General features: G+C 38.0%; 1 protein-coding gene across 1 annotated transcript in view; it reads right to left on the minus strand.

Moving 5' to 3' along the window:
- The window catches only part of LOC113153996 (receptor-type tyrosine-protein phosphatase gamma-like), an 89,218-nt gene that overhangs the window by 32,799 nt on the left and 28,458 nt on the right, over positions 1–27,961 (minus strand). Inside the window, exons 3-4 of the mRNA XM_026347947.1 lie at positions 8,117–8,296; positions 3,161–3,309 (exon numbers count right to left, since the gene is read on the minus strand). Of these exons, the coding sequence (XP_026203732.1) occupies positions 3,161–3,309; positions 8,117–8,296 (329 nt within the window). The remainder of the gene's footprint in view (positions 1–3,160; positions 3,310–8,116; positions 8,297–27,961) is intronic.

Consider the following 27,961-nt stretch of genomic DNA (forward strand, 5'->3'; position numbering starts at 1 on the left):
TTTTGTAAAATGCAAGCAATTTGTTTAATGAAAAACAAATTCAAATGTTCATTTATTGATCACTTATAATCATTTTAAGCAATTTCCTGTTTTTAAAAACCTCCAGCCATCCAAGGATTTAAAGGGAAACACTAGTTTTGTATTTGTTGTCCTTTCGTGTTACACAATTAGAGCCGATCATTATTCACAATTAGAGTATAGTATCCGATTCTGGTAAATTCCCACATTTCACTGTCAAACACCACAGGGCCATTTTGTTTGTGTTTTAGAATTTCTGTTTGGAGTTAATTCTCTGGTTTGTGTGAAAACTGTGAACTTGGCCTTTTAAACAATACAAAAGACTCTTTAGGAATGTGGCAGTCAAATTGTGTCCAAGTTTAAACTTATGTATTGCAACCAAAAACAGCTGGAATCAATGCAAGTTTGAGATCTGTTCTTTAGTAGGAGATGCAAGCACATCCAAATTTTTCTGGCAGTGGGTGACAATAAGCTGCACAAGCAAAATGATAAAGCACATTCCTATTTCAACCACAAATAGTTTGCCTGAGGTTAAGGTGTGAACAACCTTATCTATGTCATGACATGCTGTAGGTAAGAGCCTCCATGCATTTTATTGGTTTTGAAATGCACGTCCTTTTGTGTAACACTGTCTCTGAATGCTTTTGCACTTATGTAGAAATAACATTAGTTTATTATTTATTAAATACAGTTGTATTCTAGTAGCATTTTCCCACTGGAAGATACAGGCTCATCTCAGCTCTACTTGCTTTTGGTAACTGGTACTTCATTTTCCAGTGTAACAATAGTACCCCCTCAGTGTAGCTGGCTGTCATAGCAGCACCGCATGAAACTGCTGTAAAACTGCCGACACACACAGGAACAATGGAGGATATCAAAGGTAAGCCATTCTTGTTTCTCAGTATGTGGCTTTTTGTCACAGCAAGGACACAATTTTTTTTTTCAGATGAGATTGAAGGCAGCAAAATGAAAGACTGGAAAAAAAACTAAGGAAAAACAAAGAGTTTGAGCATTCAAGTGACGAGACGACTGCGGTCGTGGTCATAACGCTTCTTTCTGACCAATCGATAGCCTGCAATGTTTTCACGTCATCTTTTGGTATGGACACAGCTCGCTTGAAACCTTGATAGAGACCAGGTACTATCCAAATCTTTTGTGTGTGGGGAAACTAAAGAAGGCAAGCATAGTCGAGTGGAATCAGTAACATATGGTGGAAAAAGAGTATGTTCTCATATGCTGCCCATCCAAAAAAACATCACCACCTGGATTTAACTAAGCAAATAGGTAAGAGCCACATCCTGTGGTTGTGAAAAATATGGTAATCTGTTTCAGCAGGGTCAAATTATTGGCATAAATCAAGCAAAGAAAACATCTAAGGAGATTGCTGAAACTACTAAAACTGGGTTAAGAACTGTCCAATAGAAGAAGGTCATGTGGTCTGATGAGTCCAGATTTACCCTGTTCCAGAGTGATGGGTGCATCAGGGTAAGAAGAGAGGGGATGAAGTTATGCACTCATCATGCCTACCGTACAAGCCTGTGGGGGCAGTGCTATGCTCTGGGGTTGTTGCAATTGGTCAGGTCTCAGTTCAGCCACATTATGTGATACTGAATGACCAGGTTATTACATCAATAGATTTTTTTCTTCCCTGATGGTATGGGCATATTCCAACATGACAATGCCAGGATTTATTTGGCTCAAATTATGAAAGAGTGGTTCAGGGAGCATGACACATCATTTTCACACATGGATTGGCCACAACAGAGTCCAGATCTTAACCACATTGAGAATCTTTGGGAGTTGCTGTAGAACAACGGTCTAACTCTCCCATCATCAATACAAGATCTTGGTGAAAAATGAATGCAACTCTGGACGGGAATAAATGTTGAGACATTGCAGAAGATATTGAATCGCTATATATATTTGGACAGGCAGTGTATTTTTATCTTTTATTGTGTAGGTATATATTTACTTACAGTATTTGCTGATAATATAAGGATTTGACATTTATATGGGTTGTGACTAGTCAGTAGTGAGATTCTGCTACTTTGTTTCCACATGCATACAGGTAATTATCTAATTAGCAAATTACAAGGTGCATTATCACATTTCCCTGTGTTTACACAGTTGTACATATAATCACCTTTGTCTGAGGATGACCAGTAGTGGTTGAAATGTTGTGAAGTCCATGCAGGAACTTGACATATGATAGCATTGTGTGAGTAAAATTCGTTATTCTTTATGTTTTTTGGCCAGATTATTTACCAGGGCAGATTAGTTTATCAAAGAAGCTTATTTGTTTTGTATTTTTGCCTTTTAGTGGATCAATCTTCATGCACTCAGTTGTGCTCAAAATCACAAAATATCTTTTTACATCTTTCACTCTGGTTACAGAAAAATTATAGTGTAGTTTTCCAATAGTCTGAACAATCTTCAGCGCTCAGCCCACTAGAGCTTCTTGGAGTGGAGTTGAAACTGGATTTGAGAAGAATCAATGTGCTGCTTCAATACTGCAACAACTCTGTGACACTATTGAGCTTGTGAAGACTGAAATAACTGCAAAATATTTCAAGCACTACTGAATTCATGCCACAAAGAATTCAGCCAACTCCACAAGCAAAAGTGCACCTAAATTTTCATTTTGGTGTTCAGGGCCTTAATTGCATGCTCTAATTTTTCCAGTGATTAAATATTAGTTTGGTATGGCAAAATGGAGTAATGGTGAGCATCCTTCCCCACAGCAAGACTATGGCTAGGGCCTTTGACTGCATGGGTTTATTCCTGGTACTCCTGTATCCTCACATAGTGATAAAACATGCATGTTAGGGTAAAATTGGATTAAATTGCCCGTAGGTCTGACTGTGAATGTGAACGGCCGTGTGTCTGTAGGTGCAACGCCTGTGTAACCCATCTTTCGCTCAAAGACAGACTTGCCACCCTGCAAGCTATACAGGATGAGCTGTGAAAGATAATACATAATATTTGTTTCCTTAACACGATTTGAATTCAACACCTGAAGAGTATTATTTTGTTATTTTATTAAGAATTTAACATTACACTGACTCATGGATTCTCCTGCATTCAGTGTTGATCCTCGTGCTGCACATTTGTCAAAGTGTGTTGTAGAGACGGGATGTTTTACCTCTACAGGAAACCTTCTCCCATTTATGCTGTGTTCTGAGCCTGCTGATCCATTACTCTGGCCCCAGTGAAACTCCATCTTCTCAGCTTTAAAACGGCCCGGCAGTCCAGCACCTCTTACAAAGTAGTCATCCTTCAGAAGAACAGCAACTGGAGACAAAGAAAAAAAGAAAAACGAATCAAACAAAGAGGAAAAATTTAGTATGCAGCTTCTGTAAAGTGGAGATTAGTTGTCAAAAAGCTGATTCTACAGGAGCTCAGAGCCACAGAGTTCATCTCTTTAATTTCCATTCTTATTATATCTCAAGATCACAATTTAATTGTTAATAATCAATATCCACGTTTTTAAATGTTTTTTTTAATGACAGCTCAATTATCTAATCTTAAAGAAACATCAAAATTCAGTAATATATTCATTTTCTAACCATCTGACTCTTAAATTATGCATTGTTACAAAGTTATCAAATGTTGTCTGAATAGTGTCTATAAATTAAATGACAATTCAATTCAATTCTAACTGCATAAGGCAGCGATTGACCTCCTTTTAGTAGTTTCTCAGCTGTGGAGCAGCTACGATTTGCTTTAATGTTAAATGCGTGTGAGCTTTTCAAACAGCAAGTTTCCATTTCTGCATCAACTTTTACTGATGAAAGTGGGTGTTAATCTGTGCCTGCAGAACAGAAGGCATATAATATTGTTCATGAGGAATTCCAAACATATTTTAATGGTATTTAGGGTAAAGAGTTTTATCTTTTGCAAGGTAATTTTATATCTAAATATTAATACAAGAAAAATTTGTACCATGTGGTCAGGGCCTTGAAATGTCAATTTAACATTATTTGTGCAATTTAAGATTTTAATTTTGCACGTCTTCTAAAGATCACTTGCTTATATAGCCGCAGGTCCCTGTCATGATAAATGTGCTGTGGAAATGGGTTCATTTTATTTCTGTGAGCATATACTCTAAATATTGATTCTAAAATAAAGTTGAATATTAAGAATTACAAAATAAATTTGCTTATTCCATGGAACTGCTAGTTTCTTTATTAGAAAGCTATTTCTGTTAGATCATTCACACACTGTAGGACGTAGTTGGACTCACAGAGGTATTAAATCAAGATTTTTTTTTTCCTCCAATATTCTCCCTGTCTTTCAGAAGCTTGAAATCCAAGAGGTGGTGGAGTATAAATACCTTCCCACTGTGTGAGAACTATTTCTGCAAAATTAAACTCTGTGGACATAAGCCATCAAACAACCTCAGAAATGGCCACTTTTGCTTAAATGAGCTGGCCGTATCGAACCACACAGCTTTGCCTGGTATCTTCTAAAATACCTTATTTCAGAGAAGAAAAAAATATCACTGTTATTAGCTTGATCACCATGTACTTTTGAAACTCCATGCCATAGCTTCCGAGTGGATTTTTTAACAGTCAGACACTTTTCAAAATTTACTGCAGACCATGTCAACCACCTCCTCGAGTCATAACAGATATTACTGCTACAGTATAATAAGCCTTTCAACAGCTGTGTCGTGCAAGGGTATGTTAAGCTGTGTTATTTTTCCATGGCTCCCGAAACACTATCTGACAAGGCAGATTATGAACCTTCAGGTGTCCTGGTTGAAGTTACATGTTAATATCCAATCTAGATCCCTTTTTCTATGTCTATTTGACTTCATTAGCCAGGTTTGACCAGTGCTCTGTTAGCTGATCTCACAGTTACAAAGGGCTTTAGGCAGCCTCTCTGGAGAAGGACAGCCCGCTTCTAATCATAACACAAAGCAAACCAAGAGGATGAGTATGTACAAGCAAACACAGACTGTCAGTAAACATAGATGACATGATGAACAAGCTGTGCTCAGAGAATGGATGCAATCAAGGCAACAGACACAGATCTCAATTTAATGGACAGCGGGAAGAACTGTGAAGAAAACAAGTGTGGGATCCAAAGGAAAAAGAGGGAAGAGAAAAGGACATTTGAAAAGGGGAGAAACTCAAACGATGATGAGGGATGGGCTGAGCCCCTGTTGTGAGGCAAGAATGAGTCAGCCAGCAGTTTTAACGTGCCAGCGCTGCTTAAGCCAATGGTCCACAGTATGAAGTGAAAAGTCTTAGATGCAGGAGATTTCCAAGACTGAAAGCATCAGGTCAAAGTAAAAACGAGTCTGCGCATGAAAGCAAGAATGACCCATCACATGATTGTAATTGCAAAATACTTTTGGAAACACACAAAACATTTAGAGAGATGGCGATAAATCCATGCTGGTGCTAGTGCTGTTGTTGAAGTAGCGTAATCCTGTGTGCAAAACAAGCAAAGTCAAGGAAAGGGGATGCTGGTTGGCCCTGGGAGTTTCATTAGAAATGCAGCCCTGGGTGTGTTTGAACCCTCCAACAGCAGAGCAGGAATTAGAAGCTAAGCCAAAAAGACCTTGAATCACAGCCTGTGAAAGAAGAGGAGTGTGTGTGAAAGTAAATCCTTGATCAATGCAAATGTCTCTCGGGCCTTCCAATTCCTCATGAATTTGGTTGAGAGTTGTTTGAAATTTTACTGAGAAATGTTTTGTTGAGGAACGCCGCTTGAGTAGCGGCCAATCAGCTAGAACTCAAAGCGGGTCAAGGCACAAGGGAATGCTGGGAAATCAATCGCAATGAACTTTTAAGATCTATTCACTCAGTTCTTAATTAAAATATTGACTTTTACATAGTATGAAGGATGTTAAGGCCCCTGTCCTTAGGAGCATTTTGACTTCAGCACCCCCTAGTGGTAGCATTAAAACAACAGTAGCAGACAACAACAAATATAATCAGATCTGCTTTTGATTCATGTTTTTTTCTTATCTATATCACTTTTTGTCTGTAATATATGCTATATTGCTATATTGTAGTTACAGCAGCCCACCGGTGCAGGTCACCAACAGAGCAGTTGTCCCACATTCCTCTAACTGTTTGCATGAGTCATGTTTTACTTGTTACACTCACATTTTCAATGCCCCTTTTCTTTGTGATGTGAAAACAGCACCTTTTCCACGCACTGAGAAATGAGAAATAAATCAAAAGTGCTGGCCATAGTTTAGTAATAAAGTCCTAGCACTGAGAATCATTCCTTAGTGGCTGCTGACAGCACTGTTATACAGTGTTGATCAGACTAGACAGCAGCATTGGAGGTTGTACCTGTTTAGTAGTCAGTAGTCAAGCTGCTCTCCATTTCTATCACTGCTTTGTGATTCTTGTACAGCTTCTTTTGTATTTTGGTAACTTTCAAAGTTTGAAAAGGTTTACCATCATATTTGTCAGCAATCAGGCGTTAGATAAGTGGAGAGTCACTAACAGACCTCTGCTCGGCTCCTAAAGACGACAGTGTGACTATAACGATTGGCCTAAATGAACTCAGACATGTTTTATGTCATCTTCAATGACTTGAGTAAAGATGGTATGTTTCAGTAACCAATAAAGTCTACCTATCATTTAATGGATAGTAATGGCAAACTATAGGTTAATAAAGCAAAAAGAAAAAAGCTACTATACTCTCAGCTGAATTTTGACCTGTTCTATATAACCTTTGCATAATAACAGATGTGGTAATGTGGCTCAATTTTCTCTCCATCTAAAATTCCCTCTGCACTGTGTGTGTCCAAAATTACAGCCAGCCGTGTTATTTCCATCTTTGTAAATAGGCAGCCAGAAGCATTGCTCGACCGTCCCAGTGGCCTTGGTTGTCATGGAGGCTAACAACTCTCATTATGATCAAACGCAAAAGATGACACTACTCTGAGAGATACAGTGCCAAAAGCAGGAGAGATCAGCTGAGGTCAGGGGTATCACACCAATGGTCCACTGATTTGCTGATTGAAAAAGAAAAAACAAACAAACAAACAAAAAAATGGCAATGGTTTGAAGTAGTTGTCAGTAGTTGTTATAATTCTACATGCATTTCTATATTACAGTGGCAGCAGATATACTGTATTGTGGAATAGTTACTTCATCACAGTGACAAGTGTCTCGTAAATCCAATGTTTTCCTGCATATCACTAGAGGCAAATGTATTTAAAGGACAGATACTTAAAGCTAAGCTGTATAACCACATGTGTAATGTATTTACTCTATGTCACTATTATCTTATTAGACTGCAAAGTGCAAAGAAATGTGAATTTGAAATTAGAATTTGAAATTAGCATTTGGTCTGTTTAGAAGGTGTGACGTGAACCAAACCATGGACCAAGTAAGAAACAAGCTTTCTAATATTATGATTGGCCAGGTACCTTGGATGTCCATTTAACAAATCTAACGTTCCAAATATTTACAAGCCTTAATATCATCCTTCAAGGTACAGAGCAGCTTGGTTCAAGTATTTTCATCCTAGTTAGACCTCAAATCCATTGTTTTAATTCCTCTGAAAACATCTTTCTCCACTGTCTGTAGGCGATGTCTGACCCTGTGGCTTCGCAGCTCCTCGGCTCCTCTGTTGGGGATAATACATCTTTATGCATCTTCACTCTCATTTTCCCCCACCTCCTGTTTTCTGGTATCTAATGCAGCAACATATCTGCGCCTGTCCCAGCTCTTTACAGACACACTGACCATTATACTACATACTGTAGCTAGCTAGCGAGTTGTACCCAGCACACTATTTGGCATTGTTATTTTGTATTAGTGCTACAAATGTTTTGTGTGACACAAATTGTTGTGTTGTTGTGTGGCGGTTAATCCTATAGAGTAGGCTGTGGGTAATTAACCGTTGTGTTGTTAAAAAGTTATACCCATGAGGATAACAGATAAAAACAGAGTACCCTCAACACACTCTGAACAATGCTCAGCAGCACTTGAAGTGACAAACAATACTGTGCAATTGTTTTTTTTTCACTGAGAGCTGTTGATTCAGTATACGAAACATAAACCGCCCAGCTCTAGCCCTAAACAAAAAAGAACTCAATATACAAATAAAGTTCTCTGATGCACACCTGTCTTTCCAGTGTTTTTCATGGTGGTGTGGTTGGAGGACTCAGTGCTGAACTTGTCAAGCACCAGCTCTTGGTATTCATCTGAAACAAGAGCTTGTTCATCTACAATATCCACAGGTGATTGGTTCTTCGAAGCGCAGTCTGGGAATGAAGCAGCCCAACCTCGAGGTCCATGGCTCCCTGCAGAAATAGAAGAAACACAAGCTTATAAAAAATGCAGACTAGTCCCCAGAAATGATCTTTGTTTAAGAATATCGGCTGTAGCACACATATAATTAGAAACACTGTGACAATATCACTGCTGTAGCAGCAGCGAGGTTTCGATATGAAATTGAGAGAAAGAGGACAATGATTTGTTTATATTCATTCAGCTGCAGTGCCCTCTAAACCCGTCCAACAGCTGGGAAAACATGTAAACACAATGAAAATTCATCATCTGGCAACAGGCAATTCCAGTGTTAATTGTCCATAAATGGCATAAATGTCCAAATGAGGTATATTCCTCCAACTTAGAATTGGATACAAAGTTAATGTGGTCCATGTTTATAAGTTTAAACAACAAAACAACATTAGGCTGTTCAATTGAAAATGCTCCACTTTAACAATTCATGTGTAGCGTGCTGCAAACGAACTTCCTGTAGAAGAATCCCCATCCACTGTCTGCTCTTTTAATCCTCTATCCCCTACAGTGGTGCTTCTACAAAAGAATAATCCACAACCGACAGGGGTCCCCTTGATCCCTTCTCGGGTACAATGGGCCAATGCAACAACAAAAGCCGAAGGATCAAGGGAACAAGGAAGCATGCATGGATTTTAACTTTTCTGGGTTAACACAATATTCATGATCCCATTCCCTGCAGATATAGGCCAACTTTGCTACTGGCTCATGAAAAAGATATGAGAACTCCTCTTTACTAAAACACCCTGGATCAAGAGTGGCTTTATGTCTTGCTATGTATAAACACCTTGCAGCCAAAGACACTGTTCTCCAGTCCCTAGAAAAGCCAGCATGATTCAGGATTATTTTCTAATATCTAATGTTTGATGGTGTCAGCCACACAACAACCCCATGGACATGTACCTGGTAACTATAGACACATACCTCGGGGTTTGCAGAAACCAGAAATGGGAATCATTTTATTAATCGTTTCAATGAATATGTCTCTAGGTTATGGAAATGGCGCTAAACAGTGTTAAGCTCTTGGAAATGTCTCTAAATTTGTCCAGAGACTTAAATTAAGATCAGCTGTCTTCTAGACAACACCTGCAAGATTATGGGCGTATAAGGTCTGAATTCCACGTAACTGCTGGGATGGATTTGAGCTGCATTTCTAACTAATGACTGCATTAGCAGGCAGGATTAAATTTGTCAGTGATGGCTTTAGACTTAGACTTTTGTATATCTGTACCAGTACAACTCCAATATTTCATATTCTGGAACAGAGCCCATTATGAATGCAATCCAAATACTGAAAGGAAGAAAAAGCTGCCTGCCAATCATAAGTATACAGAGGGGATTTATATAAAATGGGGGAAATGTTTACCATATTGAAATCAAACGTGTTTGGTGTACAAAAATATCTGTTAGGCCTTATATAGGAGAGGAGGGACTAAACATATATATATATATATATATATATATATATATATATATATATATTATATATATTTTATATATATTATATATATATATATATATATACACACACACACACAAGATAAATGTCTTTCAGTATATTTGATTTGTGATTACAGACAAGTTAACCACAAACATGTCATGTACTTTTTAAGTATTCATCCATAATTAGAATCAGCATTAGTTGCTTACAATTTAGAAACACCACAGCATAGTTTGTCCACCGGTCAGACAGCACTAGTTGATAACTGAACAGCAGATTGATTTGTTTTTCTTGCAATAGAAATTACAGATTACAGATTCAAAACAATCAGAAGTCAGTGAGAGCTGATGAAGAAAATTTGTTTATCATTGGTGTTGAGATCTATACTGACAATGTCCAGCCCAGAAGCTAATCCAGATGTAGACAACCAAGTTACAAACAAAAATGTTACTAGTAAAGTAGTAATAGTAGTTGTAATAGTAATAGTAATGGTTTGTAGAATAAGTAGTGGATGAAGATGGAACTGTTATTTATTAATTGTAACTTTTACATTAAAATGTAATTTAGGCCTAATCTCAGTGTTTTATTAACTTTCAGTAAATGTCTGTTTCCAGGAAAAACATTGGAGCTCATACTAAAACTGTGTATGTTTTGCTGTATATATAGTAGTACACTGATAAAGTAGTACATAGTTGAGGCAGATATACAATTGCTTATGACTTAGTTTCATTGGAGAAAAAGCATATTCTCTTTGGCAGAGCTTTCTGAAGTGCAATGCCTGCCAGTTGTTTTGAACATTTACTATTCTCTTAACAGACAAAGTGGGCTACGTGGGCTATCGACAATAAAAAATAAATAAATAAAAAAAACTGAATAATTCTGGTTTTCCATTGGGCAATTTCAGTATCCATTTACTTGCTTTTCTTCCTTGTCCTCTTGAGTGAATTGTGGTGAACAAAAACCTTTTCAGATGTTACGGAGATATATAAGGTTTCACAAAACTTGACTGACATTTCTCAGAACAACAACAAATTCCATAGGTCAGCTGTGTGGAGACAGATTAGATACTGACTTAGAGCATGAAGGGAAGTTACATAAGAAACAGGCCATCAGTATGCTTGGCAGGCATATGCTATCAAGAGTTAAGACATAAATATCAAACAATCAAATATGTGATTTTATGTGAAACATACAATCTATTGAGCAAAGTACCTGAATTTTTTACACAGGTCAACTGTATTCAAAATGTAAACAGAAAAGCAAAATCTTTGGCTAATTTTCCCATTTAAACACACATTACATCCCATTTACTGCTAGAGAGATAATTCTGCCTTTCAAGAACAGAAAGGGAGGAGCAGTGCTAAAATCAGATAAGTGAGGGCTGCACAGCAGTCAATTAATCTGTCTCATTGCTATCCATCAGAATGACTATAATCCTAGTGGTTAAGCCTTTCCCACTGCAGCCGTGCCATCTATAAGGCTGAGGTGAACAAATTAAAAATAAGTATATGTTTTAAAATGTTGTAGATTGATTTATCTAGAACATTACATGCCACATTTGCAGCTACTCAGCTGCATATGGTTCTGAGAGAACAGCTCACACACACTGGGCTACATTAGAATACTACTCTAGAGAAATCAGCAATCAGGTAATTTATGCAGTATACTAATAGGGGTATATGCTGGATAGATGGACAAAAATGAGCGAGGTACACTGATGTTACAATTCCCCATTCCAGGACTATAACAATATTTTCGAGGACTTTATATGGAATCACTGTTAAAGAAAAAAATCTCAGCAATTCAGTCTGATTGCCATGCTACTACAGTAGCTACCTGTAGCCACGAATACAACTATGCTTGTTTAAATTTGAGGCCAGTTATAGGTTTTAAATATAAAAGGAAACTACAATAACGCTAAATTTCCAACACTACATTTAGTGTTGGGCATTGTACACTCAATGTAATTGTACACAGCATCTTGCAGATGTGACCGCATGGTATAGGAAAGCATACAATATAAATCATCTTTTGAATAATAAAGGACAAATCATTATGATATATATGCATTTTTTTTTTATTTGTTATAAGATGAGCCAACTATCTCTCTTGCATCATCTATACTCTCAAAGAGACAGAGGTTAGACATGCGATCATCAACACTTGAAAGGTGTAATACAACACAATGCAATAGCGTTGCAACAAATCCTACCTTTACAGAGTCTGAAATGTTCTATATTTGTTGAGACTGTGAAAGCGAGGTGTTATTACTTTATTTCTGAGGCTTTAGTTTCTCGTGTTCGTATGGCAGATTGCATTATATACTGATCCTGTTACTTGTTTGTGTTATTTCATCTAAATCCTGTAAAGATACAGTTACTTTGGAATAAATTCATCATGGCAATCAGATGTGTATTTGTACACCTGGAAAGAACACTTGTGGAAAACTGATACTACTCTGGTGGGGAGAAACGGGGCCTACATAAACAGTATAGAGTGATTCATCTTGTCTGCTGTTTACTGTAACATCTTGTAAATGCAGGAGGTGAGTGAAATGTGGCTCATTTATGTTGCCTGGTGTCCTTGAAGCATGTTGCATTTGTGTGTGTGTGTGTATGAAGTGTGCATACATATTAATATTAATATTATGACTGTCAGGTCACCTTAAATCAATTCAGTAAATGTGGCAGCTGAGCAGCAAAACAAGTATATGACCAGGAAGCTATGGTGTCAGTACAAAAAATACAGAACTATCACTATCATGTCACTCCAGTAACATTTTGCATTATTAGTATGTTTTACTATGTACCACCACAGCCTTCATCAAGATTTCTCATACATTCAATCATGTCTCCAGTAATATATATAATCTATAGTATAAGTAGGGTGAGTGATGATTGTAATGGCCTGTTTGTTAGTCCAACCTGTTCGATGGGACATGACACCCCTGTCTGCTATTTACTTGTTTTAAGTAACACAGGCACATGTTTCTCTCAATCTGGCACTTTCAGTTCCAGGCGTCATCCCATTAACCTTGGGATAAACAGCCCATGCCTGCGCTGCCATGGCAATGCTGATAGGATGGCGATTGCTTTGTCATTTCCGTTTTGTCCTTCTGAAAGAAAGCATCCACGCTGTATGCTGCCTGGCAGACCTCCCAGAATTGGCACACTAGCACTTGCAAAAATCTACACTGATCACTCCATATGTAAGAGCAGAACTGACAACAAAACATGGCCAAATAAGGAACAGTGTCAGCAGCACTGAAAAGGGTCACACCGGTTGTCTAGATGAAGTAGTGCTACAGTAAGTGAGATCAAAGATGTGCACACTGCAGAAGCCCTTCAGAGAACGCAGGAACATCGGATAACATTTCGAACAACATTCTCGCTGTCAGTTTCAATATGCTGATAGCACTCCAGATGGTGGAGACACACACACACACACTGCAGCACTGGGAAGTATCAAATGTCCAGGTATGACAACTGATGAGCTCTGGGCTTGTACAATGTGGACAGGGACCAAGGTATTTGGTAATCAGTCAACTGAGGACCAGCTAATGGCAGCGCATTTTCTCATATATCAGCCAACGGCACTTAGGATGGTGTCTGACAATTTATACGACCACAGATTAAAGAAAAAAATTGCTCTGTACCCATAGTTATAGCTATTACCTGTTAGCTAGGATTACATCATACTTAAACTAACTGTTGAGATCCTGTAATGCGATGATGTTGATAATGTAATAAAGGTTAAAAATAAAAGAAACAACAAGAAGTGCTCAGATAATATAGATTGAAAACAAACTCTCATATTATTCTAAACTGGGTGCATGGTAATACACTGCTCGGCCCAAAAAAAAAGTCTTACACTAATATTTTGTTGGACTGCTTTTAGCTTTGATTACAGCACACATTCATCGTGGCACTGTTTCAATAAGCTTCTGCAATGTTACATTTATTCACGTCCAGAGATGCATTCATTTTTCACCAAGATCTTGTATTGATGATGGGAGAGTCGGATCACTGCACAAAGTTTTCTCCAACACATCCCAAAGATTCTCAATGGGGTTAAGGTCTGGACTCGTGCCATCAGGAAAAAAAAAAATTCATTGATGGAATAACCTGGTCATTCAGTATATTCTGGTAGTCAGCTGACCTCATTCTTTGGACACATAACGTTGTTGAACTTAGACCTGAACCCCAGATCATAGCACTGCTCCCACAGGCTTGTATGGTAGGCACTAGGCATGATGGGTGCTTCACTTCATCCACCACCTTTTTTACACTAATGCGTGCATCACTCTGGAACAGGGTAAATCTGGACTCATCAGACCACATGACCTTCTTCCATTGGACAGTTCTTAACCCAGTTTTAGTAGTTTCAGCAATCTCCTTAAATGTTTTCTTTGCTTGATTCATGCCAATAATTTGACCATTCTGAAACAGATTTTCCATGACCACAGAATGTGTCTTCTGACATGGTTGTTTAAGAAAAGAGAAGCTACTCACTGTATCAGTTAGGGTTAAATAACTTGCTGTTAGCTGAAAAATAATAAAAGTTAATTTATTTGCTTGGGTGGTGACTTTTATTTGGACGAGCAGTGTACTTGGCCTAAATTGTCTGTTCCACTGATCCACTACAGCTTACAACCCGTCTCCTCCACAACCTGAATGATCCTCTAACACTAGTTACACCTTTTACTTTTACTATTTAAACGATGTTGCTAAATCTCAAGAAATTATTTTGAAGATTACAATACTATGATAACTGAAAAAGCAGATGAAAGAGGTACAAAAGTACACAACACAAACAAGTGCAAATAAATCTGAAATAAATCAGATTTAGAAGATTTAGTGCAAAAGATTTTACATAACCTAAATATTTTAAATACATAATCCCCTGTATTTCCACAAATGGACACTGCCCAACTTCCCAGTTAAGAAACGTATGCATACGTGCATTACAGTAGCTCAACATGTTGCGAGAACAAAAAAATAATTAAAAGTCACGCTTTGTCACCACGTTGACTAAATTTAACAGTGGACGTCACTTACTATATCAGCCCATACTGTTGGTTGCAGGCATTATCAAGTTTGCATGCGATTTAATACACACAAACCCTTAGCAAATCAGGGCAAAATCAGGGCAAAATCAGTGCGCTGTGTAAGGTATGAAAATTCTCACTAAATATCTGAACAACACTACAAAATGGCAAATACCCTGTGTAGCGTTTGTGAAGTAAAGTCTGCTAATTAGCACAGTTTCTCTTGACCAAAATGGTGGATCATCTGGCCAACAGACATTTTTCACATCGTCTCTTTTTATTCTTAGATAAGCAGGAGAATAACAGACAAGGTGCATTTTGTTCCAACACAAGCTCATCTCTACAGTTAATTTATAATACTAAAGCTCTGTCTGCACAAAACAAACCAACAGACTTCGCACCCTCCCCCAACAACACGTTGTTCTGCCTTTGTGTCGTTCAGATCTCTTTACATGCTTCCTGGCACCTTCGGCGACCTAAAGGCTGGGATGTGACGAAGGAAAGGGAGAGACCTCAGAGCTCAGAGCACAGCTCGCACACACACACACACACACACACACACACACACACACACACACACACACACACACACACACACACACACACACACACACACACACACACACAGAGCTGAATCAGCTGTGAGAAGCAGAGAGCAGATTCAGTCTATGTACAGCAATGGCAACACCTTTACTTTCTATGTGCAAAGTGGACTGTTTTAACTTCCTCGCTGTATTATAACCAAGAATTGGCCTCTTGAATATGAATTAAGGAAATATGTCCCATCGGTGGGGGCAGCCAGTTTTGATGTCCGACTCTTCCTGAGACTAAATGAGGTCATGCTGCCAAAACTACAAAATGTTACACCGGAGTGAAATAGGTGACTGAAAACACTGCTGCCATTACCATTCTGTTCAACAAGTGAAACATGCATAATAAAAACTGTTACTCCGAGAAGTTTCAAAATGCCCAAAGAAGTCTCACTAAGACAAACACTGGGAACTTTCAAGTAAATCAAAGGATGTTTATGAAAGTGAATCATCAATTGCAACAATTAGGCTTCTATCTGCTGTGTGTGTGATTTTGTATTCAAAGAGAACTGTACTTTCAAAGGAGTTTCTTGTCAGATTGCTTTACTGGCCAGTCTGCATAAGACGACTCAATTATCAGTGAACCATGAAGGTAAAAACTATAATGCCCTCAGTGGGCGTCAGTAGGCTTCAAAGACAAGTGAGGGAATATGCGATGAAGAATGGTGAATAATTTTAACCCAGGAATTATAAAATGAGAAAATAATTGTGATTGGCTCTGTGCTTTTAAAAGCACATTTCTCAACATTGTCCAACATCCACTACTCAGGAGATCTAAAGGAACAACTACTCAATATATCTGTGCAGTTTGCAAGAACAAAAGGCTCCTGGGGTCAGTGTGGTGGATATACTACAGAGTGATGCATGAGTGAGTCTTCAGTTACACTTCACCAAATTAAAGGTGCATTTATTTGACCTTGTCAGTTTTGTAGTGAACAAAGGGGTAAAGGCAAGCTATCGCACTAAAATAATTTTCTCTCTCTACTCTACTCTTCACAGTTGAAACGTTGCCATGAAAATGAAAGCTGAGAAAGTAAAAAAAAAAAACAAAACAAAAAAAATCCAATGCTTTCTATGCCAACTCATACATAAATGTCATTAAAACTATAATTTTATTGAATATGTTACTTATTAAACACAGTCTGGCATTTGCATGTGCTGTAAATATGTATGACGGGTCCTCAGAGGAGGTCTGAAATAAGAGTAAGAGGACTAACTATGTTTTTATTCAATTATTAATTGCCAATATTTCCCTTGTATATGCCATGTTGGTTAAATACGAACTAGTAGAAGGAACTGTATTTACTTTACTATAGATTGTAAAACTGGGCTACTGAGTTGTGAACTTGTAAACCCCAAAAGGTTTATTTTCTCCAACTGCATGTACCCCTATTTTATTTTTGCTGAACATAACTATATGACAGCTTCACTAATTCTGAATTTATTCAAGATTATACTTTAAATAAATAAATAAAAAGAAATCAAAAATGGGTATAAGGAATATTATATGCGTACGACACAGATTTGCAGATTTTTACAATAAATACTAGCCCAATAGTTACAATGGCACTTCATTCTATCCAGAACAACTACAGTATAGTTTTGGATTTACTGCAGACACCAACCGTGACAAATGATTAAAGGTCTAGCTGTTCTGAGCGATAGCTGGCAGTGGGTTCAGATAAGATAACTACTTTGACCCCAAGTGTTATACAAAAGCACAACTGACATAAAAAGCGGACAGGAGCCAATGAATCATCATTTCCAAAGGATCATCAATAATCCTCTTCTATCTCAACCACCAAAATGAGAGTCCACTGGAGTCATTTTGAAGTTGCACTCTCTTTTGCCAGTTGTGCAGGTCACTTGCTGACCCGTGTTACATAAGGTGAAATGGGTTTTTATATAACAGGGAGCCTGTTACTTCACAGTTTGGCACCGACCGATGCGAAACAAGTTTTGTTAACTGATTCTGTCCTTTCAGTTTAAATTATGAGCCAGATTCCTTGTCCTCAGATTTCTTCCTGAAGTGGTCCAAAATGGTACTTCACTTAGATATTAATCTGCTTTATTAGTCTGGAAGATCTCCATTCATCCATCATCTCCTACAACTAAAGCCACCACTACCCCTCTAGCACACTCAACCAAAAGCTGTGCAGTGCTGTTGCCTGCCTGCCATAGAGGTTGTAGGCCAAATTAATTTCTTTCCACAGTGACAATTTTCAAGCACAAACAAGCTTTCTGCCACTGCATTAAACACAGAGTGCCTAGGATTTAGCTTGACTTTTAAAAAGCTTTGCTCTCTTCAAAATAGTCTACTTTTCATGAATTGATACAAGCTTATGTGATTCATCCAAAAAGGGATCAGACATAGTTATCATCTCAAGAGAGATGAAATAAAGCCAACCAATATCTAGAAAAAAGCTTTTCTTCTTCAAGCAGCTTCTCTCGAGCATCTCACGGCAGTCTAATGACCAATTAGCAGGACTGAAGTCAAGTGTTTTAAAGAGAGAAGTGGAGGTTAAATGTCTTATCACCAGAGTTAAGAATCACAACCTGGAATGTGATGAAACCATAACATAGAGATACTGTGGAAAAGCCTTTTCACAAATTTTTCCAATCTGTAGAGAGACAGAACCATGTGTGAGACAGATTTAAAGAGTTTGACTGTTTGTGTTGTGCTTACTTGTGGAGTACAATTATCTTCCCGTGAAGTATTAGACAAACTGACACTACCTGGCAGGCACCACAGAGTACACAACCACCACCACACACTTTTTTACCTTTCAGCAGGCAGCAGCTTTCGGGTTGTTATGCAGTGAAAAAAAATGTGTGATTTGTGACATATTGTAGGTTAAACAATTTAATCTGCCAACTTTACCTGTCGGTCAAACAGAGACACTTAGGTTGATTACTATAAGAGCTGCAGACATTAAACGAGATTCCCAGAAGAAACAATAATTTTGAGGCAACTTAAACTACTTTTACAACTTAATTCATTCAAAAGAAAGAAAAGTAGATTTTGCTGGTATGATAAATAATTCTCACTGTATGAATAATTCACATCTGATAGCATAAATTAGTCATTTCCCAAAAAGCATTAAATAAGGTTATAGAAGTTCAGTTTTAATATGATGGGTTTTTTTTTTAATTCCACAAAAGAAATGAATGGACACAATTCTTTGAGACAAACTAAGTGAACATCTAAATATTAAATTAATATAACAATGTATGCCTTTTTATATTGGTTCCAAATGTCTCTGCAGTCAATGCCTGAAATCTACACAACGTTTACACAATCAATAATTGGGCCAGTCAGGAGCACTCTACAGTCTGACTGCACATTTTAATCAAATTCAAGTCAGTTCCGATTTTAGGTTACATAACGGCTCCTTAGAGGCGTTATCTTAACCCAGACATGTTTCATTATGCAATTAACAGTGTGACCTCATACCCCTCACTCCACCCAACCATTCAAGATCTGATCTTCATTTCCAGCTCATGTCTACAGGAGAGGGTGGAGGAAAAGACAAACAATCCATCCGTTTCTCTGCTGATAGAATGTTTTAAAAGTCGGACCCTTAATACTTAGCTACTGACTTCAGACTTTTAAATAGACAGTATATTTTCAAAGTGTGTTTGCAATACAAATTAGCTCAGAAATTAGCAAATGATTTCCCTTCACAATTCAATAATGGCACATAATACCTCATTAATATTTTAAACACATTTAGGCATTAAGCAGAGCAAAGAGATCAAATACTGAGATGTTGAATAGCCTATATAAACCCTTTGGCAAGACTGACTTCAGAAGCAGATAAAAAGCAAGTTTGTACTATGAATGTATAGCAGGGAAACAGACAATAATTTAAATGAAAACTAAAAATGCTCACTGTTTAGTGTCGGTGGCAGACTATGCAACCCTGATTTTAGGTGGTCTAGCTGAGTTCTGAGAAGTAGGCATCTGATAAGAATGGCGCCACGGTCGTCTCAGAGCCCGAGCTCAATCTTTAATCAGGGGTCATTGTGTTCCACACAGCAGTCCCAAACACATAAAAGCAGGTAGAGGAAGTGGTAAATCACACAGACATTGGGGTCTAATTGGCCAAATATTGTTTTCCCTTGGCGCTATCTGCTTCCATCTCGTGGACTTTCATAGAAACTGTGGCTTCCTGTTCTTGGGTGTTGGCCGCTGCATAAGTACAACATCCCCTAGTCTGTAAAAATAATCTCCAGGACCTTGTGTAAAGAAAAAGAGAGACAGAAATACATTCTGTCCCAAGAGGAAGAGCTTCCCATTCAATATGGCAGGAGGCCAAGATGCCAACAAGCAATTCAGAAACCTCACTTTCAAAGGCATCTATAGATGGTCAGTCTGATAGATCTGATAGAACCCTTACATTTATTCATATTAATTTAAATTACCCAGATGTCTGTGTGCTATGCATTCATTGTTAAACTTTCTTTACTTGTTCATGGCTAGAAAAGTGTTTCTGTATGTGTCCCAAACCTGACCTGACCCCATGTATGAGTATATGCCCATACACAACCAGAATAAGCACACCCCGGCCCACTTAAGTTGCATTCCTATGCTAAAGAAGACAGCACTGGGTGCAGTTTATGGCACATCACTTTCTACGTGTCCCTGTTTATTTGATCTGCTTCGCAGCACAGCTGCTGTTCAGTGACAGGCAACACAGGTGACTGGCAAAAAAGCAGCAGGTGGACAGCTCGCTCTGTCAGTTCAAACAGATGCAGACTGTACTGTGTCTGTACTTGTCCACACAATAATTAGCTTAATTCTGATATCAACTTTTCAAAGTGGAGAAACAGGCAAAACCTGAGTGATTAGAGTGTTGATGCCTCAGTTTAAAATGTATTATTAAATACATGATATGATTAGTACATGTAAAACAACAAAGAGACTAAAATAACTAACATATATTTTTTATTAAAAATAAGAATTGAGTTAAGAAAGTCAGAACTGAATTCTCTAAAGTATGGGAACATTTTCTTTGAACACGTAAGTTACATATCTGCTTTTCTACAACAACATCTTTATTTTATTTATTTATTTTATTTTTTACTGTTTTTACTGCTTCTTGTACCGTTCTTTCCAGTTCATTGTTACTCTTTATAACATTGATCTACCAAATTTGATCAACAGTGAGCAGACAGCTCATACTCATTTTCTTCCATAAAACCACTAAAACCAAGATCTGTTGTCAGCAGATGGAATCATTCTATTTATTTAATTATTATTTGCTTGCTTGACAACAAAGATTTGTAGGCTACATTTCCTTTTCTTAATACTAGGATGGGTTAGTCTTTAAGTCATCCCTATGTTGGGCTTCACATCCACCAGTAAAGCCTCTAAGTAGTGCAGAATTATTAAGTTTAATCTTCTGAATTACATTTGGGCATTTGTTGAATAGTAACAGGATGCAAATTTAAGAGTTGAACATCCATGATCCAGATTATTCACTTGTGTTTATTTAAGATTTATGTTCAGCTTGATTGTGCATTAAAATAAACAGTTGTTTAAAGATTTAATGAGGAAAAAATGACTTTCGCATTTTCTTATGATTTAGTGCAACTAATTGAACACAAGAAAAGGCAGTGACACAAAATGATCAGGGAGCCTTTGTTGGCAGCAGTTTGTTGAAACTGGCTCAGTGTGTCAGAGCCATCAGTTATGTTATTAAATTTGATTGGCGCCTGAATGGCACATACTAGGCCATGTGAAGATTTAAATCAAATTGTGATGCTTAAAGGAGACAAATTTGTTCATTATTTTTGTGCATTCACCGTGTCAAAAGATGAGATCCACACAAACAAGCTTGACATCTCTGCTTTAAGCTTTATGTGCTACAAAGATTAACTCATCTACATGTAATAAAATGACCAAACTGAGAAGCTGACGAGTGACCGCATTTGGGACAAATATAAACAGCTTAAATGGTATTTGATACACATCTTGTGGAAAACCACACTGGAAAGGAAAATAAATTTTTAGCATTTATTAGATGCCTATATGCCAACAGCCTGAACATTATAATAGTAACAGCACAATCTGAATAAATGCCATATTCCAAAAGAAATATGTTTTTGTTTGTTTGAAAAGGACAACAATGATAGGGAACAATTCATAATAACTAATGTACTCAGTGAAACCTTAATGTTGTAAAAGCAGGTATTTAAGGTCTGATGATAATATTTTGTACTTGAACAAAAATCAGTTCCTTAACTCCTGTGCAAACTTCACTTTAGTTAGTAAATAGTGTCCTCTGCAGTCTATTTCAGTCCCTGAAATGTTTCATAAGTTCCACCGCTGATGTAGAAGATGTCGTCTCAGAAAACATTTCCAGCTAATTTAGGTCATCTAGTATATTTTTTTTAACCTTATGTTTATCTGGCTCTTTGAAAAGAAAGCATGTTGCATCCCTAAAGCAAGTAAATACAAGTCATTCCTTAACATTTCAGAGTTGCTATACATTTTAAATAATATAATTGTATAATTATAGAATTTAATTATATCATATTCTACACATTTCCACTGTATAAAACTATAATATAATATTTTCTCACTGGGCTTTGCCCCTCCTCTGTGTATCAGTGCACATTGACACCAATCCAACAGTGCATCAGTGTAAGGAAATTGTAAACAGGAGAGAGAGGTGAGTACCCTGTCGAGCAGAACACAGATCTCCTCTGCAGAGCTGCAAAGTAAAACACTGATTAGTCATGCTACATTACTCCGCTTTGTCCAAGGGCAACTGCTTCATCTCAGCTAACTGTCGCATACACAGACACTAACCTCAGTACTCGTAAGTGTCCTGAAGCTGCATATGATGGACATTTTAATATTGGGAATAGGGAATTGTATTTGAATTACAGTCAAAATTATATTAAAGGATAATTAATGAGTATTTTGTTAGTTATATAAGGCAGAGGATTCTTAAAATGTACAAATAGATAAGAAATAACAATGCTTCTTGTGAATATATGCGAATATAATTCTAATAGTTGTGCTCATGGCAAACAGCAACACTGTAATCACATATACAGCACATACATGAAGCATAAACGTAACAGAATCCCTGCTTTGTCATTGTTTCCATCTATTCCAATGGTTACTCTTGTTTCAGAGAACATCTTATCTCTCTGTAAGTATTCACCACTTTATGAACTGCAGTACCCTCAAATTCCATTTATGTCTTTTCATCCATTAGTATAATTATCTCTTTGGCTCTAGGAACTTTACTAAGCTATTACTTCAGTATCTGACTAAGGCATATTGAAACATTTTCTCGACCCACAAGTGAGAGTGCAGAACTTTTATGACCATAAGACTGGCTTGCTAGTTCAAACCATTTATGTTGTTAAAGAGTGCAACCAGGGTCAACATACAGTAGTGGCATGTCTGCATAGCTAATCTTGTATATATTTTTTTTCTTTACAATTTCTTCATTTAATGGTGTTAAATACTTACTACAACCTAGTACACAGCCACGTAAACTGCACTTCAGCACAATGGTTCTGGGGGCGTCCAATGTAATATTATGTGCCAATTCAACAGGAGTATGTGCATAAGTAAAAACGTTACCATCCTTCCAGCAAATATTTTATCCAGCGATATTTTATTCTGACCCAAAGCTGTGGAACAACAGACAGACATAGCAATCTCTAAATCCAAGCCAGGGATATGGCTGAAAAAAACACCAACCAAATTCCAAAGCTTACAGAACCTATTGTATCATCATTCTCACATTAAGCAGCTGGCCATCAGATAGGGAGGGCAAAAGGAGCAACGCGAGATGCCTGCCAGAGAGCCCTCATCCCTGGGACTGAGAGACGCAGTGGCAGGAGGATGAGTTGACTGTGGGTCAGTGCAGAGCGATAAACCAGGACAGGCATGAAGCGACAGGCAGGCTGCTGTCTCCCAGGGGACAGAGGTTGTGAGACACAAAGAAGCCTCTCACTTACCTGCCTGTCATGGCACAGGGTGACCCCACAGCATGAGGTTACCACTAAGCAGACCATTATCCACAGTCAGCAGGTGGAGGTGAAAGATCTCCACCCACACATTGAACCCTAAGATGACATGTTATCCAGTATTTTATTTTGCCAACATGTTCTTTTGCGAGAGCTGTTATTTTAAGTGTTCCGTCGTATAGTACAGTGCCAACTTTACACTGTGAAAAGCAGCAAATGTCTCAATAATAATTCTTCCTAAATTGTCCATTATAGACAAGCTTATCCTTATTTAAAATGTCTAAAGTGTGACTGTGTGTCACTGTGAATGAGATTGAGAGAGAAAAAAAAAGTATGCAATAAAGATTTGGATCTCTCAACACAAAGAAGAGATCAGCTCCGCAAAAACACACACACAAGCTGTCTGGGACTGATACAGAGATCCATGCACTGTCCTGACATTGTAATTATTTCTAAAAGGCTTATGAGTTAAACTGTAATACACAAATAAACACACACACACACACACACACACACACACACACACACACACACATTTAATAATAAATAATAATAAAAAAATAACATTTATATGTTATTATGTTATTATATTTATGTGATATTTATCTTTTCCTAGAAGTAGTTACACTAGTAAATGTAACAAACATGATTAAGATTGGTCTGAAAATAAAAAATAAATGTATACAATGCAAAACAAAACAAAACATGTAACAATTTAAACAGGCTGAAAACCGCAACCAAGCCCTAATAAGTGTGAGTTAACCATTAGTGATAGAATCGACAGTTCCCAGGGTAATTAACACTGTAGAATGGTTGTGTACAGCCAAAGTTTGGATGATGGGGACTGTATGGAAAAGATCACAGGGTCTCCAGATTTAATAAGCACCTTCCTCTTTGTTGCATGAACTCTCTGAAAAGATCACAGCTGAACACAACAAAGTCCGAGCCAATCGAGCCATTAGTGTGAGATATGTTGGTAACAGACTGAAACAGACAGCCAGAGGCCATCTTAACATAACCCTCTTGGCGGAGGCAAACATCTACTTCAGCCAAATCATTTTGTGGTTTTGCACCTGTGCACTTTGACCTGGAATAAACAGAGACACATTTATTTACTCCAGCAGTGATAAATTAGCTGCAGGGAGAAGCTTCTATCGGCAGAGCTAAACCTTTGCTAACCGACGTGGTTTCAGAGTCATCTTTTTGCTTGTATTTCCACAGTGTAAGACAGGAAGAGTGCGTGTAGACATGGGTACGCGTGTCAGTCAGATGCAGAGAGGGAAAAGAGAGCGGAGGAAATGAAAACCCAAGGCAGCTGAGGGACGAACAGCACACTGTTTTCAGTCTCGGGTACCCTAAAACCACAAACTAGACCACAAATCACAAAATAGCACATGACCACATCCCCAGAAGAGTGTTGAGCTAAGCGCAGCAAGCAGCCATTTTAAATCCAGCCTTAATCCAGTGTGTCTCACCCACCTCACTACCCACATCGCATGCACAGGCAAACCCAGCATTGAGATGTGGCCAACATTAGGAATGCTCAATGATTTTATAAATAATTATGAATACCTGTGAAAATAGATTACATTCGTTTCATAATTAAGGCTCGCGTAGGCAGGTCTCCACTCGGCACAGTCCCAAAAACTGTAAAAACTGTATTCTCCTCACTCCTTTTTTCACACCTTCACTCTACTTTGCTCCTAAAGACCTGTGCACTAAGAAATCCTGGAAGTCTGGCCCACTATAAGTGGCAATTAAATGAAATGAAAATATGAGCTTAGAGATGTTCAAAGCAGCTAATGGCTGAAATGGCTAAGACAGTGATATATATATATATATATACACACACAGATGATTGATAAAGTGGTTCTCTACCCTCTGGTTTCAAAGGTTTTCTCTGTTGCTTGAGGCCAGCAGAGGAAAAATAGAAAACTTGTTCTATTTATATTTTTGAACACTGGACACATTAGCATACTTGAAATACTCTCCAGCATGGGGATTAATTCTGCTCAATTTTTAGTTAATGAAAAGGTGCAATTACACAGAATAAGAAAGTCATGTTCACATCACGTTCAGCTAGCAATTCAAATAACTGAAAAGATTACCTGAAAAATCTGTGAGGATGTTTGTATAGTCTGGTTACTCACACATTTTAGAAAGAAAACTGTAGAATGCTTCTACCGTAATAATTTCTTGATACATCTACATCATTTATTACCCCTTGCAGGTATATGAGCTCCCACCTAAATGAGTCATGAGACATCGCAAGACAAATTATGACAGGCCAGAGTGATCTTACTTCTGTTTGCTTCTGTGAGAATACTAAGCTGGACCACTCTTAAAATCAATGTATGTGAGTTTAAAGAAGGATAATTGTACCCATTGTTTTTTTAAATTTCATGATAGAAATGTATTAGCACATTAACTGAATGATAAACCAAGCTACTGATCCAGTGTTAACCAAATCACAAAATATATTTTGATTACAGTTTTTTTTTATTTTTTTTACCAAATTACCCACAGGCACCATTAGCCCATAAAATAACACCTTACAAAAAAAAAAAAAAAAAAAGGCCTTAACCAATCTGAGCTACTGCCCTCTCTAAGCTCTGCTCACAACCCTTAGCAGCCATTTTTCTTCTGTGTTGTAGTTGTTCTGCAAGCTAAGCGGGGGGAACAATGGCCATGTGTTTTTTACAAAGCAAGTGTCCTTATAATTTAGAATCTTGAAAGAAATCAATAGTTAGCAGTGTAATTCAGTAAACTGGAGATAGTGGCACAAGATAAACAATCTAACAAGGCCGGGAATGCCAGTGATGTAGAAGTGATGCAGTACTAAAGACCATCTATTGCTTCTATAGAGTTACTGTTCAGTGGTTCTAAGTTGAATTTGTTGCTCACATACCTTGCAGAATTTGAACATATACTAATAAATCAAACATTGTTTTATAAATCAAGTAAATCTTCCAACATTGTGCCATTATGCCACTTTTACAGTCTTGCCCTCCACAGTTACCGCCTCACCTCAGAGGAGATATGTACTCATTACAAAGTAAGTCATCATGATTATGAGTTTAAAAATTTGCTGAGCTGCTAGCTAGCTCATTCTAGCTCATCAGCATAACCACATTAGAGAGGAAACCTGTGGGCTGGCAATCTCACACTTCCGCAATATTGCAATCCCAGCAGGTCGAGCATGTCCACATCCATTATGTGGGAACAGAGCCACCAAGTAGGCCTATTATGCAGCCACAAGGCAGACAAACACCATGTGACACCTGAAATTAAATTAATTAGGTTTACACAACAAACCTCTCACTCCAACACATCAATCTGCTGAACACTGAAAACTGAAAATTTGGCAGTATTTATCAGAGTTGCTGAGCATTTGGGGGCTTGTTTTACGTATCCTGGTGGCGCACGGCCAGAATGCTACATGCCAATGTGGCAATATAAACAATCAAGTCTAACAAAAACTCACTGATACAGTATTAGCTCAGGGCGCAGAAATGCCTCATTTATTTCCATCCTTAATATATTTACCTCATCTACAGAAAGGAAACAGATTGTCAGAGGCAGTGGGAAGTAAGATGATTTGGAGCTCAATTGTGCTAAATTGGTTGCTGCCAGAATGATACATCATGGAGAATTAAGATGCCTCTCCCCCAGCACAGAACTTCGGCAGCCATATTGGCACATCTGTCAAGGGCCCACCCCTGACAGAGACAAATGGACCAATTCTGGCAAATGAAGGCTGATCCAAACTGCTAGCAATAACCAGGATGAATAATGAGTCAGCTTGTGCCCTAGCAAAATTCATTTTTAATAATTAGTGTTCCTGTACCTCTCATTTTCTCAGAAAATGAGTGCAGGTAATACTACAGGTTCATCAACAAGCATGGAGGAATATAGATGATGTTGTGTAAAGCTCCCCTCATCACAGAGAATGACTGTGACTATAAATGCAGGGTGTAGGACAGACGAATCTCTCCCTGTTTTCCCAGGAAGAGCAAATTAATCAAGTACGGAAAGTACTGTGGCTACTCTAGGCAATGGAGTAATGTTGCATGAGGAGTTTGATGCAAGGTCTTAAGGTTTTAAAACAATTGTAAATCAACACTGTTTTTACAGCCAAAATAAAAAGAGAAGGACATAAAATACACAGAGCAAGTGCAACACACACCAGTCGTGTCAAGAGGCATTGTGTCAACAGACCAAGAGCAGCACACACCAGTGGCCCATACAGACACAGGCGGTAGACAGGGTACACTGGGATGTGTCAAATGTGATAAAACTGCAGGTTTCTGGACAGGTGACAGGAATATGGACAAGTCTGGATAAGTGTCAGCAGGTCATTTGTCAAGACAACACCACTGGCTAGTTAACAAACAACAACAGATACAGGTGTTTTATAAATGTTAGGCCTCAAACCTACACTAGTTCACGTAAGTAAGCAAACGTGGAGGCTTCACACAAGCCCTGCTTCACGCTTTGCTGCATTCAAGAGTGTATCACTTGAAAAATCCGAACGAACGAGACGTTAAGTGCAAGCTGCAATCTGAGCGTTGCTGCTAGGAAAAAAACCCAGCAC

The sequence above is a fragment of the Anabas testudineus genome, chromosome 5, assembly GCF_900324465.2.
Source record: "Anabas testudineus chromosome 5, fAnaTes1.2, whole genome shotgun sequence".
NCBI classification, from domain to species: domain Eukaryota; kingdom Metazoa; phylum Chordata; class Actinopteri; order Anabantiformes; family Anabantidae; genus Anabas; species Anabas testudineus.